Here is a 14,354-nt window from a genome sequence, read left to right as displayed (position 1 = left end):
AAAGCAGTGCAAGTCCTGGGGTGCAGAACCTTAAGGGCAGACCCCAGAGGTGATCGAGTCTTTGTGGGTTGCAGCCGCCTACTCTCGTCTCCCAGCTCACACTCACTCGCTGGTTTCTTTTCCATTTGCCTGGTGTGTACCTGAGTTGTCCTCTGGCACTGGCTCCTTCCTGGCTCCAGGCGTCTTTCTCACCCTCTCTCACTCTGGCTTTTCCAGTTCCGTGGGAATTGGGAAAAGGTCTGGGACCAGCCCTGTTTCCCTCATCAGATGCATCTTCGCTCAGGCATCCAGTGATTCAGTTTCCCTGGTCACAGACTGAGTTCCTCGCCGTCCTTCACCCATTGCGCCAGAACTGGAGATCTGCATATGTAAATAAATGATTAGAAATAATTACGGGCTGAGTCAGCAGCTCCCCTAGAAATAGAACCTAGGCGTCTTGATACAGAAACCTGAGGTTCCCCCTACCGCCCAGCGGACGCGGCGTCTACTCGGCGGCGCGGACCCTTTCCGGGGTGTTCGCAACAATAACAGAGGTTTAGTTCCTCTGAGGCCCCCTCGCGCTTCGCCGCCCAGCTAGTAGCCGTGGGCGGGGCGAGGGCGGGGCCGGGCCAGCTCCGGGGCGGGGCTTAAATGTGGGCGGGGCTTCCTCGAGTTCCGGAGTCGAGTCGCTGTCTGGGCCGGAGCGGAGATGCAGCCGCCGCCCCGAAAAGTGAGCTTGGGCTGGGAACAGGGACTCCTGGCGGGCCGGGGGAGTGGTGGGGACCAAGGGGACTCCAGACCTGCGGTGGTGGACGAGGAGTGGGAAGAGGTCAAGGGCCAACCCAGAAGTAACCGAGGAAACAGCCCCGCTCCTCGCTGGCCCCGCCCCTTCACCGCTCCCTGCGTGGAGTGTTTTTCAGGTCCCAGCTCCAGAGGTCTTCATTCTCCTCGTACCCCCACAGGTGAAGCCGGCCCAGGAGGTGAAGCTTCGCTTCCTGGAGCAGCTGAGCATTCTTCAGACCCGGCAGCAGAGGGAGGCAGATCTGCTGGAGGATATCAGGTAGCCCCTGACCCCCTCCACGTACTCCCACTTTCTCTTGCCTCACGCTCAGCCTCTCCGCCACATACTACAGCTGTCGGAGCGGGCGGGGGTGAAGAGCTCAACAACCTGCCCATTCAAAGCCTTCACCCTAGGCCTCCCTCTCCAGATACCGGATAGGAATTATCCTTCCGCTCACCCCAACACACAGGGACCTTCCCTCAAACCCCTTGACTCCACACCACTTCCTCCACCCCTATAATCAAGCTTAGGGCAGAATCCCCCTCCCTCTTCCAGACCTGTTGGAAGCCTGACGGACCCTGTACCCAGGCTCCCATCATTTCTCACCTCCAAGCCCACAGATGGTTCTCCAGGGGTGGGGAGGATCCTGCTGAGGCTCTGAGCAATGAGGTGAGGTTGTCCTGTGCTGCGGCTTCCCGAGGTGATCTCAAGGACTTTCTCTCTTCAGTCTCAGTCCCTCCTGGTGTAGTCACACTCTAGGCCTGGCTCCCCTCTCCCTCCTGCCCAGGCTGAGGAGAGGATCTAGGTAGGGAGAAGAGGACCAAATAGTAACAACTCCCCACCCACTTAATCTCCACAGATCCTACAGCAAGCAGAGGGCAGCCATTGAGCGGGAGTATGGGCAGGTATGGGACTCCTCCTTCTGGACCTTCCCTTTTGTTCTCGCCTCCTTTACACAAGCAGCAGTGTGCTTCCACACATACCCCTGATCTGGTCAAGAACAAATGCCTAGAGTTAGGCCGATTTGTGTCAAATCCCTGCTGTGCTACTTAGCAGCTGTGTGACCTTGGACAAGTTACTTTCTTGGCCTCAATTTCTTTCTCTGTGAAATGGGAATAATAATAATTGTTCCTTCACGCGGGGTTGTTGTAAGGGTGGAATAAGTTAATGCATGTGAAGCACTTAGCAAAGTGAGTGGCATATAATATGGGTCCAGTGAATGTCATTACTATACTCTGATCCTGTAGTCTCCCAATTGGGGGAGTCTTTGAAAGGGAACTGGGTCTGTGATGACTTTCTCACCAGGCACTCCAGAAACTGGCTGGGCCATTCCTGAAGAGGGAAGGACACCGGAGCGGGGAAATGGACAGTAGGTGGGTCCCATTGTCAGGGGTAGGAGTGAGACCAGGAGGCCAAGAAGGGATGAGGAGCTCAAACTCAGGAACCTCTGGGGAGGGCACATGAAGGGGGAAGGACACGTGAGCTGCAGGTAAAGCTGACACAGCAGCTGGAGAGCAGCTGACCCAGCAAGGACACTGTGGGTGGGGGTGGAGGGCATGAGTGATCCTTGTGGCTGAGCTAATGGGCTGATCGATTGACGGGCTCCCAGACGAGGGGGATGGGAAAGCAGTCTGCCTCCCATGGTGTTGGGGGGGGGGGTCGTCTCATGAAGCTTTGGAGTGCTCCCCTCCTCAACACAGACCTTCTCTGGGGAGAGGCAGGATGGTGTTTGGTGCCTGGAGATGCCTGCTGGATGCTACCATGGCTGGGGGCCAAGCCCGGCTCCAGGCGTCTGACCGCTACCGGGACCTGGCAGGGGGCACGGGGCGGAGTGCCAAGGAGCAGGTGCTTAGGAAGGTATGGCTCAATGGATGGTGTAAAGGAAGGGCTGACTCGGGGCTGGAGGTGGTCTGGATCAGGACTTTGTGTGTCCATGCCCCTAGGGAGCAGAGAACCTCCAGAGGGCTCAGGCTGAGGTGCTGCAGTCTGTCCGGGAGCTAAGCCGAAGTCGGAAGCTGTATGGGCAGCGGGAACGCGTGTGGACCTTGGCACAGGAGAAGGCGGCTGATGTCCAGGCCAGGTGGCATCATGGGGAGTTAGGAAGCAGGAGGTGGGGAGAGGCTGGGGGGTGTGCAGCCAAGGCATCATGGCTGGGCCTGACCTCTGCTCCTCTCCCTTGCCTGCACAGGCTGAACCGAAGTGACCATGGCCTCTTTCACACTCGGACCAGTCTCCAGAAACTCAGCACCAAGGTTCAGAGGATGCGGGCATGGGTGGGGGCAGGGGGGAGGTGGGCAGGTTAGTCTTGTGGTTTGAAACTCTGGGGTTAAGTCTGAGAGACTGGGATGAATCCAGGCTTCCCTACATCCATGGTATGTGATCTTGTTAAACTTGATCTCTCTGGAGCCTCATTTCCTTCATCTATAAAATGGAAATAGTACTTTTCTTTTTCATTCCTTTAACATGCATTTATTGAGGACTTCTGTGTACTTGGCATTGCTCAAAACACTGAGGATACAGTGGGGGAACACTGCCAATAGAGTTCCTGCCCTCACAGCCTCCTTAGGGGAGGCAGTAAATAAGCAAAAAAAGAATCAAATAAAATGAGAAGAGAAGAAGGTGTTATGATAAAGGGTAACAGTGGAGTGTAATTTAGAGGGAAAGCCTCTCTGAACAGGTGGCATGAGTGTCAAGAAGGAGCCAGCCACGCAAAGATCTAGGGGAAGAACATTCCAGGGAGAGGCAACAGTGAGTGCTAAGGCTCTGAGGTGGGAGTAACTTTGTAGGCTCGAGGCACAAAGAGAAGGCCAGCATGGCTGGAATACTGTGGGAAGAGTCAGAGAGGGGCCAGGGGACAGCTCCTGTTGGACCTGGTGGACCACGGTAAGGAGCAGTTGGGATTTTATTCTAAATGTATGCAGATGCCACTAGAGGATTTGAGTAGTTGTTGTATGTAAAATTTGTAGTGTAGTGCCGGGCATCTCAATAATGTGAGGATCCATTCTGCATCTGGGTTGGCTTTGGGAAGACCCCAAGGGTCCAGGGCTCCCAGTTGACACCTCTGTTCCCCTCCTAGCTGTCTGCCCAGTCGGCCCAGTACTCCCAGCAGCTGAGAGCAGCCCGAAATGAGTACCTGCTCAACTTGGTGGCCACCAATGCCCACCTGGACCACTACTACCAGGAAGAACTGCCAGCCCTGCTCAAGGCCAGTCCCAACCCAGATACCCTTGCCTCTCATTGAGGAGGGCCTCTCCTGCTTCCCATCACCATTGGGCTGGGTGGGGCTAGGGACCTAGCCTGCTTAGAATGGGTAGAAGAGACATACCTTGGTTCTGCCTCTGCTTCTAGCTGGCTGCATGACGTTGTGCAAAACACTTAACCCCTCTGAACTCGTTTCCTCATCAGGAATAACCCCTGCTCTGCCTGTTTCATAAGGCTAATGGGGCTCCAGGGAGAGAATGGATGTGAAAATGCTTTTGAAACTGTTAAGTGCCTAGCACACATGAGGGCCTATTATTAGAAGCAATAATATCTTATTTCTTCCCGATTTCCTATACCTCATGCACATCACTCATCCAAACCTGGACAGAGAGCCTGCTTGGGGGAAGGGTGGTGTCAGCATTTTGGGTTCTTTCCAGGCCCTGGTCGGTGAGCTGTTGGAGCACTTGAGGGACCCTCTGACCTCACTGAGCCGCACTGAGCTGGAAGCTGCAGAGATGGCCCTGGAGCATGCGCGCCGCGGGGGGCAGGCAACCTCCCAGGTGAGGGCTGTGTCCTGTCAGAGCTCCGCAGAGACCCTCTTTTCCCTTCCCTCCCAGTACAGCCCACCCCACTGCATGCCTGACCTTTTCCTTCTCACCTTGTCATCTTTCTTCCAGGAAGGGCTGGGGACAGACTTGGAGAAGGAACCAGTGAGTGGCTGACTTTGATTTTTTTCCAACCCTCAGGTAAGCTGGGAGCAGGATCTGGAGCTCTTTCTTCGGGAGCCCGGAGTATTTTCCCCCACCCCACCTCAGCAGTTTCAGCCAGCAGGGAATGATCAGGTGAGACCTCTTTGCTCAGTGGAACCAGGCCAGTTGTAAAGGGGACTGTGGTTTTGGCCTCTCCCCCATTATCCTTGTCCTGGTATTAACTTAGAGACTAATAAACCATGGAGAGAGGGGTTCAGATCCCCAGTTCACCTCCCTCCCATCAGGACATAGATTAACATACTTCACTCCACCTTTCTGTCCCTTCACTGCACAATCTTCTTCATTCTTTCTGTGTCCCTCAACCTGGGTCCCATTTCTGGGACTCTCTGTGTCTGTGTGGTCACACGAATGCACATCTGTGTCCGTGGACATAGGTCTGTGTCCCCACCTATTTGTCCCTGACTCTGGAGGTGAGGACACAGAGAAGAAAATAAGGAGGGAACTGGAGGGGAGGGGAGCAGGGAAAGAGCGGCATCAGGTCCTCCGCCCAGCTCCCCATTCGCTCAGGTGTGTGTCCTGGAGCTGGAGGGAGGCGCAGGCGGCGTGGCTGGGGAGAGTGGCCTGGAGAAAGAAGTTCAACGCTGGACAAGCCGCGCTGCCCGAGACTACAAGATCCAGAACCACGGGCATCGGGTGAGGTGGGGGGTGCTGGTGTCGTGGGTGGGCAGGAAGAGCTGAGAGACGGGAATCCTGGAGTCACTGGGGATGCCACAGGGCTGCAGGCAGGAGGGGAGGGAAAGGTATTTGAAGCCAACACTGGGGCACAGTAATTAAGAGTACAGCCTTTGGAGCTAGACCCACCTGGACTCAAATCCTGCTCTGTTGCTTCCTAGTTAGGGAACCCTGAGTAAGGGAGTGACTTAAGCTCTCTGAACCTCAGTTTCCTCTTCATAAAAGTGGGGTTAATAATAGAACCTACCTCACAGGGAAGATTAAATGACATCATGTATGTAAAGCAACTAGCCACCTACTCAGTCCTTACTAAGTTGTGCCCCATAGTACCTCCACCCACCTCTGTCCTCCGCCTCCACCCAGGTGCTGCAGCGGCTGGAGCAGAGGCGGCAGCAGGCTCCGGAGCGAGAAGCTCCCGGCATTGAAGAGCGGCTGCAGGAAGTGAGGGAGAGCATCCGGCGGGCACAGGTGAGGTGCAGCCCTAGGGGTTGGGGCCACTGAGATCCCACCTCCTCAGGCAACAAGCTCCTTCACACCTTTATCTGATGGTGGGGATATACCTGGGGAGGCTCCATTCACCTCCCAAATGTATGCCCAGCCATCGCCTTGTTTGATCCCTCCTCCCCGTGTCAGGTGAGCCAGGTGAAGGGGGCTGCCCGGCTGGCCCTGCTGCAGGGGGCTGGCCTGGATGTGCAGCACTGGCTGAAGCCAGCCATGACCCAGGCCCAGGACGAGGTGGAGCAGGAGCGACGGCTCAGCGAGGCCCGGCTGTCCCAGAGGGACCTCTCTCCCACGGTGAGCTCCCTCCACTCCCTATCCATGCACACCCAGGAGGTTCAGACACCCCAGTGGAAAGCAGACCTTATAAAATGGGAATCACAATAGTACCTTAGTCAAAGGGCTGTTGTGAGGCTTAAGTGAAATCACTCAAGTATAATTCTTTGCATGGTTTGTAGCATAGAGAATTCTCGATGAACTTTTAGTGTGCGTATAGGATGAACTAAGGTTCTGAGAGCAGACTAGCAGAGCAGTTTGAGTACCAGCCACTCCACTTACTAGCTGTGTGATCTTAGAAAGCGACTTAACCTTTCTGAGCCTCAGTTTCCTCTGATGTAAAATGACATTAATAGTTACACAAAATAACTCTGGGTTATTAAGATTCAACGAGACAACATACATAAGATACTTTGCACTGTGCCTGGTAGGTAGTAAGCGCTCAATACTGTAACTCTGCGATTATTGTTAGTGTTACCCTGCTCTGTGGTGATTTCTGCCTGTGAAACATGGTGAACAGGATGGGTGGTACTACCTCGAAGGAGGATCCACAATGTTAAGGGTAGGATGGAGGAGTGGGAGGTACAGTGGGTGCTTGAGAGTGGACCTCACAGTGATGTCTGTTCTCTGCCCCTCCAGGCTGAGGATGCTGAGCTCTCTGACTTTGAGGAATGTGAGGAGACTGGGGAGCTCTTTGAGGAGCCTGCCCCACAAGCCTTGGCCACCAGGCCCCTCCCCTGCCCTGTGCATGTGGTGTTTGGCTATCAGGTGTGAATGGGGGTGGGGACCTCAGACAGGCAGGGATAGGGGACAGCCAGTCCTGAATCCTTCCTTGTGGGGCCCAGGCAGGACGTGAGGATGAGCTGACCATCACAGAGGGCGAGTGGCTAGAGGTCATAGAGGAGGGAGACGCCGATGAATGGGTCAAGGTGGGTATGGACCTGGGGCTCTGACCTTGGCAAGGGGGCAGTGGGAGGCACTTCTCCGTGGCCCCTAAAAACCCAGCCAGGCAAAGGAGAAGACTGAGTAGTGGAGGGCCGGGGCCGTGGACTGCTGAGGCAAGCCTGCTTTCTGTTCACGTTGCTGGGTGAGCAGGCTCGGAACCAGCACGGTGAGGTAGGCTTTGTCCCTGAGCGGTATCTCAACTTCCCGGACCTCTCCTTCCCCGAGAGTGGCCATGACAGCGACAATCCCTTGGGGACAGAGCCCACAGGTAAGAGAGGGAAATTCTGGGTATGGAGAAGCATTCCTGAGGGGTTGTGGCCCTGGGGTGTCATGGTCCCGAGGCACTACCGCCCACCTTCTCCCCTCTCCACTTCTCCTGGGCTTCTGCAGCGTTCCTGGCCCGTGCCCTGTACAGCTACACAGGACAGAGTGCAGAGGAGCTGAGCTTCCCCGAGGGGGCGCTCATCCGCCTGCTGCCCCGGGCCCAGGATGGAGTGGATGATGGCTTCTGGAGGGGAGAATTTGGGGGCCATGTTGGGGTCTTCCCCTCCCTGCTGGTGGAGGAGCTGCTTGGCCCCCCAGGCCCATCTGAACTCTCAGAACCTGAACAGGTGAGGCTTCCTTCTCCCTGGGCAGGCAGCTCTGGGTTGTCCCTCCCACCCCAGTGAGGCCCCATATTCATCTTAATACCCCCACCCCTCCCCAGGTTTACCTCCTGCAGTGGCTTGGGCCTCCCCATCTCCTTTGGTGCAGAGAAAAGGGAAATCAAGGCAGTCTTCGTAAGAGTTTGGTTGTCCTACTTTAGAGCTGGATCTGAGTTCAGTTCCCTATTGTATTACCTTGGCAGTGATTTGACCTCTCTAGTTTGTTTCTTCACATGTGAAAAGGGGATAATAATATCTCCTTCTGATGGCTGTCATGATTAGAGATACTGGAGGAAAAGCGCTTTGCACAATGGCCTAGAGGAGGTGCTTTGATATATGGTACCTACTGTTGCAAGAAGAGCATAGGAGTAGGAGTCAGGAGTTCTAGCCAGGACTTTGCCACTAACTAGCTCTGTGATTGTGGATAGATAGCTTAACCTGAGTCTCACCTCTGACAGAGGAATCATCAAAATTCCTACCTCATGGGGTGGTGGTGAGGAATGAATGAATTAGTGCATGTGAAGTGCTAGCAAAATGCCTGGGACATAGTAAGTGTCAAGAGATACTGGCTGTTGAAATGTATATTACCTACAACCCCCATCCAGATACAAGCATTTGGCCGCTCTCTGGATTGGGGAGTGATGGGACAGGAACTGAAGACGTGATAGAAGGCAAAGCTGGCGAAACCTTCCCACATGCCAGGAATAACTCTATGCCCCCTCATTACCAGATGCTGCCATCCCCTTCTCCTCCCAGCTTCTCCCCTCCTGCACCCACCTCTGCCTTGGATGGTTCCCCTGTACCTGTCCTGCCCAGGGGTGAGTAGAAAGAACTGGGGACCCCGAGAGGGTAAGAGAAGCCTGGGGCTTTTAGGTTACACTGGTCCCTCTGCCTGCCCTCAGGAACCTGCTCCATCAGGCTCACTGCAGCATGATGGTGAGAAGATCTTGAGTGTTGGAGCAGAGCCCACTGTTCAAATTCTGCTCTTTGACTTCCTAGTGTGTGATTTAGCCTGTCTGGGCCTTTACAGAGGGAGGAGAAAGGTTCCTCCCTCATTGAGCTGTGAGAGTTAAAAAGATGTCTATAGAGTACCCAGCATTGTGCCAGGCACATGGCAAGCATGCAAGAAGTAGCTGGTTCCTCATTATTATTATTTTAAAAATTAGCTAGCCTCTCCTGCAGTGTTTTCGCAATACACATTGTCTGCTCTTAGTGTTCTTAAGTCCTGCAAACATCTGGTTTGCATCATCATTTTCCTCCTTGAGATGTCCAGACCTTCTAGTGCTTTCCTTCTCTTCACAGCCTGACCCTGAAACCCCCCTTCTCCAGCACCCGTAGTTCACTTTGAGTGATTCAGCATTCAGTCATTCATTGCATTTGCTGGTATTTCATTATTGGGTTCCTGGCAGCCATAGGGGTGGGAGTGCTGTGAATTCCACTTCTCCTTCTCTGGTACCTGGAGCAGGGCTGATTATACAGCAGGTGCTCAATAAATGTTGAGATTGGATGGATTGATGGATTTTATGGCCCAGGTTGGTGACTATTGACATATTTACAGGGTGCAAATCCTAAGTGCTGGAGATACAGTAGTGAACAAAACAAAGTTTGAAGACTGACTTATTCTTATTTCCAGATCAAGACCTGGACTGCCCTGGACCCTTGGACATGATGGCACCTAGACTCAGGCCGGTAAGGGCCCCTCCCTTGGAGGAGATTGTGTGGAGAGGGGTCATTCCAACTTGTCCTGTTTTATCTGCAGGGTGGAGGGAATGGACAGGGATAACCGCAAGGGAGGCCTCTGGAGCACTGACTGTGTGTTCCCTACAGATGCGTCCACCACCTCCCCCACCGGCTAAAGCCCCGGATCCTGGCCACCCAGATCCCCTCACCTGAAGCCAGGGGGAGTCACTGTCCCCCAGTGATGCTGCTGCCCCCATCTCCGTGCTATCAGAGACCTCCCCCTCCCAATGATCTGGAGCGACACAGCCAAAAGCTGGAATCTCCCCCATTTCCATTCTCACCTTCAGGGGTAGAAATTTCCCCTACCCCCATTTCTGGGGCTGGAACCCACTCCTTTTTTCCCATCATCCTCCTGCCATCTCTAGGGCTGGAACTACCCTCCTTTCTCTTCTGCTACCACCCCATCTCTAGAGTGGTGGAATCTCTTGAAATCTCTGGGGCTGGAATTCGTCCCCCAAAGTCTTGAGTGGCTCTGGCTCATCTGTGTCTCCACCCTGGTTCTGTGAACCACCCCTAATCCAGATGCCAGAGCCACTGGGGTTGGGGGTGGGGACATGGTCAGGCCTGTCAGAAGGAGCTGAAGCCAGTATGCCAAGCAGTTGTAATGGTCTGAGCGGATTTATTGACAGTGAATAAAGGGCACGAAGCCCAAGCCAGGGCCTGGGTCTCTTGTGCCAAGAGGGCAGGGGATCTAAGGTGCTATTGCTTTAAGGGCCCACCAAGGGCAGGGGCCTGCTCCCAGCCGCCACGCTCTAGCATATGGAGTGAGGGAAGGCAGGTCAGGCGGCCTCCTGGCAGGCAGGGGAAGGCGAAGAGACTAAGGGCCCAGAGTGGGGTGGGGGGACTTCTCCCAAGGTCCCCCAGCCTGAGACCATGCAACTCCAGGTGGAAGTAGGGCTGGTCCCTCAGCTCGGGGGCAGTGCTGTCCAGTGGAGAGGAGGGGCTTTGTGCCTACCCACCCCCTGGCCCTGCCAGCTGGTAGTCCATTAGCGCAGTGAAGAAGCAAGCTTGGGGGAGAGGAAGGGTGACAGTGTTGCTTCCTATTCAAGTTGTGTCCCTTCTTTTCCCCAGGCCTTCCCTAGCCCCTGGAGCCCATGTCCACCCCCCCCCACACCAAACCAAGGAATCTGTACCAAAGGCTAAGCCTGCAGTTTACCCTGGGGGTCAGGGAGCCCATGGGCTTATTAGGTAGTTTAAAGTAGGGGTGGGGTGGGAGGAGGAGATTATCTGATCTGGGGCCCAGGCAGACTCACCTCACACACCCCCTGCTCCCTGTGGTAGAGACATCTGAGAGAGAGGAGGGGTCAACAATGAGAGAATGGGTCATATCCGTGATACCAGTGCCCCCCAGAGTAGGGGCAGTAAGAACTCAGCCCACCGCAACCCTGGCAATGTCTTCATACCTGGTGATCTGAGATGTCCGGCTTGCTGGGCTGTCCATTTGCCTCTTGACCGACTGGCCCTGAGCTTGGGCCCCTCCCTCCAGCCCGCAACATCGGCTCTGCAGAGGCTCCAGGGTTCCCCTCAAGTGCACGAGGGCCTAGGCTGCTGTCCCTGAGTCCTCCATTCTGCACTGGGGGGCTGGCGATGGCCGGGGGCTGTGGCCTCTCTGGGGGCAGGGGCCTCTCTGGGGGCTGGCGCCTCTCTGGGGGCTGGGGCCTCTCTGGGGGCAGGCTCTCAACGGCAGGTATCCCTGCCCTGGGCTGCCCTCCCCCAAACCCCTGACCACCCCCTGGGTCCTGCCCCCCACCAGACCCCCAGCTTCTGTCCGTGGGGGAGCCATCACGATGCTCATGCAGCCCATAGCGCTTCTCAATGTGTGTCACCCGGAACCTGGGAGGGGAGGGAACACTGGGGCTTAGGATCACAACTCAGAGGCTGCTTGGCCCTTCCCTCTGATCAAGGATATCCTGGGTTTGATGGCTGCTTCCCTCTAGCCTAGGGCAGGGGAGACATCCTCAGATTGTGGGGCACATTGTGCAGCCTGATTCCTGCTGGGGCTCACAGTCTGGGAAGTAAGAGCCAGGCCCACTCTGATCATTGGGGCCCCCATCTCAACCTCCCTTTCCCCAGGGTACTCTATCCCCACCTGCCCACAGAGAACACGGTGGTCTCCCCAGGCCGAGGGCGACTCTTTCCTTCTTTGGAACGTCCCTGACGGACAAGTGGGGGTCTCTTGTTGCGGCTGCAGTGGATACAAGGAGCTGAGGAGCCCAGGTGCACTGTGTGATGATGGGAGGGGGCTCCATCTTGCAGGCTGGAGGTGGCATCCATGCTGGACAGTAGGGAGGAAGGGAGCAGGGCTGACATTCCCATTTTTGTTCCTGTTCCATTTGCTCCTGTTCTTTCAGCGTGTGCCCTAAACCCCCATATGCCCCACCTCCCCCAGGCCCCAACATTCTTTTCTTGTCTTTATCTAATAAAGTCAATATGGAGATGTTAGTGACCATGTGTTCTGCCTCCCAGGGTTGTTTGCTAAAAAGAGGGCAATGCTTAACCCAGACAAGTGGCACAAGGGGTGAATATTAGGCTTGATGATATCCAGAGGAGAGATGTGATTTGAAGGACTCAGGATTTTTACACAATTTCCTTCTTCCTGTACATGAGCCAGCCTTACTCTTCCCCCTTCACCTCAAACATGCAAGGAGACTGGGACAGGAATGTGCTGGAGGAGAGGGTACTCTCCAAGGCAAGCTAAACCATGCTGACCCTTGTTTCTAGCTCACCTGGACAGCTGCACTGTCCCTTCTCCTTCACTGTCCCCCAGCATCTCCTTCAAGGCCTCAGCATTGGCTGAGGGGAGAAGGAAAAGAGGGAGTCAGTGAAGGTGGAGGCCAGGGCAAGAGGAAGTTGAGGAGGTGGGGAACCAGGGGCCAGCCTACACCCACCTTCATTTTGGATGATGCAGCGAACAATCCTCTCTACTGTGTCCTCATTCATGTCATCGTCCTCAGCTGAAGGATGAAAGAGGTTGGCAAGGAAGTGGGAAATGAGTCAGCTTTGGGGGTATATTACCTGGTGGCTTCTGTGGCTTACTGCTCAAAACCTACCCCTTTACCAACTTGCCATCATGCTGTACATTAGCATTTCAAGGGCCAGGGCTGAAAAGTTGGGGAAATCAATGGGAATCCAAGACTACTATCAATGGGCCCTTCCCACCCATGCTGCTTTCTCTAGCCCTGCCTTCAGGGTGGTGGCACTTCCCTTGCTAACTCAAGAAAGCATCACTAGGCCTCCTGAAAGCTTGGTCGGGATTTGGCCTGGGTCTGTTGGCCACTAAGAGGTGTTCGGAGGAAGGGTAAGTGGGTAAGGGAGAAAGGTGACTGAACCAGGTTTTAAGCTGTTCACTCACGGGGCTGGAGCTGGGCGTCGTCAGGCTCGGAGCCTCTGGACGTGCGGCAGCGGTAGCCCTTCTTCTTGAGCACGTGGCAGATCATGAAGCCTACAAGGCCCATAAGAAAGAAGACCAGCACAAGCAGGAAGAGCATGTAAAGCCCATGTTGGGGCGGCTCCAGGTCAGGCTGTGGTTGCGACATGAGGCCCTGGGGGGCGAGCGCGGGCCAGGGCGCCTCCTGGAGTTAGGGGGCCGCAGCTAGGGATGGGGGGAGGGATAGGAATGCGGTCCTCAGGATCCGAAAGGGGCAAGAGTCCGAGGTCGGGCCCCACCCCCTACCCAACCAAGGAGCTGTCCGTGCCGGGGGTGCTGGTCCGGGCCAAGGGTGCCAGACGGCCGATGCGCAAGCCCTCTTCCACGACCCTGGTCCCGCTTCCCCGACGCCCAGAGCGTTCCCCTTTCCAGCTTGTCCTGCGCTTCCGGCCCTCCCAAGGACACTGCAGAGCGAGACGGGACGGAATTCTCAGGCGGCCGGCGCAAGGATCGTGCCTGAGTCAGCATCCGCACCTCCTCTGCGCCGGCCTGAGCCAGGCCTCCGCAGCCCCCTCCCCTGCCTGTACTTTCGCACACACACCCCCTCCCGCTTTTCGGTACCTCCCATCCTGACCACCTGGCCCACCCGGTACCGGTGGTTTGGTTCTGGCTCCGGCTCCGGCTCTGGCTCTGGTTCGGGTTCCAGGGGTGTCCTAGTCAGGCTCAAAGCCCCGGACGCCCTCCCGGTGCTCATCCCTTGCTTCCTTCCCCTCCCCCTTCGCCGCCTCAAGGGCTCGGGCTGCGGCTGCAGATAACCCGTGCCGCGGCAGGCGAGGGGAGGGAAGGATGGAGAGGGATGTGGGCTGGATGGGCCGGCGACAGGCTCTGACAACTCCAGCCCTGGGAAGGGAAGGAGATGGGGGCGCCGCCGCAGACGCCCTGGGTTTCCAAAAGCCTTAGACTGTCTCCAGCCCAGGACCAGGGGGCGGAGCGCAGGTGTGCGGGGCGGAGAGCGAGAGCCTTGCGCGACCGTGAGCGCAAGTGTGGTGCGCGCGTGACTGCGCCGCCTCTCTTCCCCCCGGGGGAGTGTGCGGCGCGGAGTCTGGGTCCGGGTGAGGAGGACAGGCAGTTAGGCGAGAGTGCTCTCCACTGGTCTATCGGGCACGCCTGGCTTGGCTCCTGCCCTCGGATTCCCCGACCGGGTGAATAGCCGGGAATCTTCCCAGCGGGCCGGGAAGCGGGCTTTCTGCACCCGAGAAGGTCAGCGTGGCCGGTTCTCTGTAGCCTTCTAGAGAGGTGACCACGGCCTGCGCTCCGTTTGGGACAGGTGGCTGGAGAGGATGGCTCGGCTTCCCGGGGCTTTGACCCCCGCCTGGAAGAAAATGGACCTCGCTTCCTAGGGCCGATGCTACTGTACTCCTCCCAAGCCCAGACGTTCACGTCCCAGAACCTAGAAGGGCGAACGGAGCCAGGCGAGGGCG

General features: G+C 56.2%; 2 protein-coding genes across 6 annotated transcripts; one reads left to right on the top strand and one right to left on the bottom strand.

Moving 5' to 3' along the window:
- The first annotated feature begins 583 nt into the window (after window positions 1-583).
- Window positions 584-11,948, top strand: FCHSD1 (FCH and double SH3 domains 1). 3 transcript variants are annotated; one of them, XM_074360843.1, is made up of 20 exons: window positions 584-709; window positions 942-1,039; window positions 1,620-1,665; window positions 2,066-2,133; window positions 2,482-2,617; window positions 2,704-2,840; window positions 2,949-3,012; window positions 3,837-3,965; window positions 4,399-4,521; window positions 4,708-4,803; window positions 5,239-5,364; window positions 5,767-5,876; window positions 6,042-6,198; window positions 6,817-6,945; window positions 7,023-7,106; window positions 7,273-7,390; window positions 7,513-7,733; window positions 8,497-8,584; window positions 9,400-9,455; window positions 9,594-11,948. In XM_074360843.1, the coding sequence occupies exons 1-20, from the start codon at window positions 689-691 to the stop codon at window positions 9,657-9,659; spliced, it is 2,073 nt and encodes a 690-aa protein (XP_074216944.1). In that variant the 5' UTR covers window positions 584-688; the 3' UTR covers window positions 9,660-11,948. The 3 variants fall into 3 exon arrangements, with proteins under 3 accessions (XP_074216944.1, XP_074216943.1, XP_074216945.1); XM_074360842.1 differs by having other exon boundaries at window positions 2,461-2,617; XM_074360844.1 differs by lacking the exons at window positions 9,400-9,455; window positions 9,594-11,948 and having other exon boundaries at window positions 2,461-2,617; window positions 8,372-8,507.
- Window positions 10,399-14,333, bottom strand: RELL2 (RELT like 2). 3 transcript variants are annotated; one of them, XM_045513367.2, is made up of 8 exons: window positions 13,495-14,333; window positions 12,859-13,337; window positions 12,395-12,460; window positions 12,233-12,299; window positions 11,596-11,781; window positions 10,910-11,339; window positions 10,760-10,793; window positions 10,399-10,513 (listed from the first exon to the last, which is right to left on the bottom strand). In XM_045513367.2, the coding sequence occupies exons 2-7, from the start codon at window positions 13,040-13,042 to the stop codon at window positions 10,761-10,763; spliced, it is 966 nt and encodes a 321-aa protein (XP_045369323.2). In that variant the 5' UTR covers window positions 13,043-13,337; window positions 13,495-14,333; the 3' UTR covers window positions 10,399-10,513; window position 10,760. The 3 variants fall into 3 exon arrangements, with proteins under 3 accessions (XP_045369323.2, XP_045369322.2, XP_074216946.1); XM_045513366.2 differs by having other exon boundaries at window positions 13,520-14,333; XM_074360845.1 differs by having other exon boundaries at window positions 13,527-14,333.
- Window positions 14,334-14,354: the final 21 nt, after the last annotated feature.

This window comes from Camelus bactrianus, chromosome 3, assembly GCF_048773025.1.
Source record: "Camelus bactrianus isolate YW-2024 breed Bactrian camel chromosome 3, ASM4877302v1, whole genome shotgun sequence".
Lineage (NCBI taxonomy): Eukaryota > Metazoa > Chordata > Mammalia > Artiodactyla > Camelidae > Camelus > Camelus bactrianus.
This window is presented reverse-complemented; position numbering and strand designations above follow the sequence as displayed.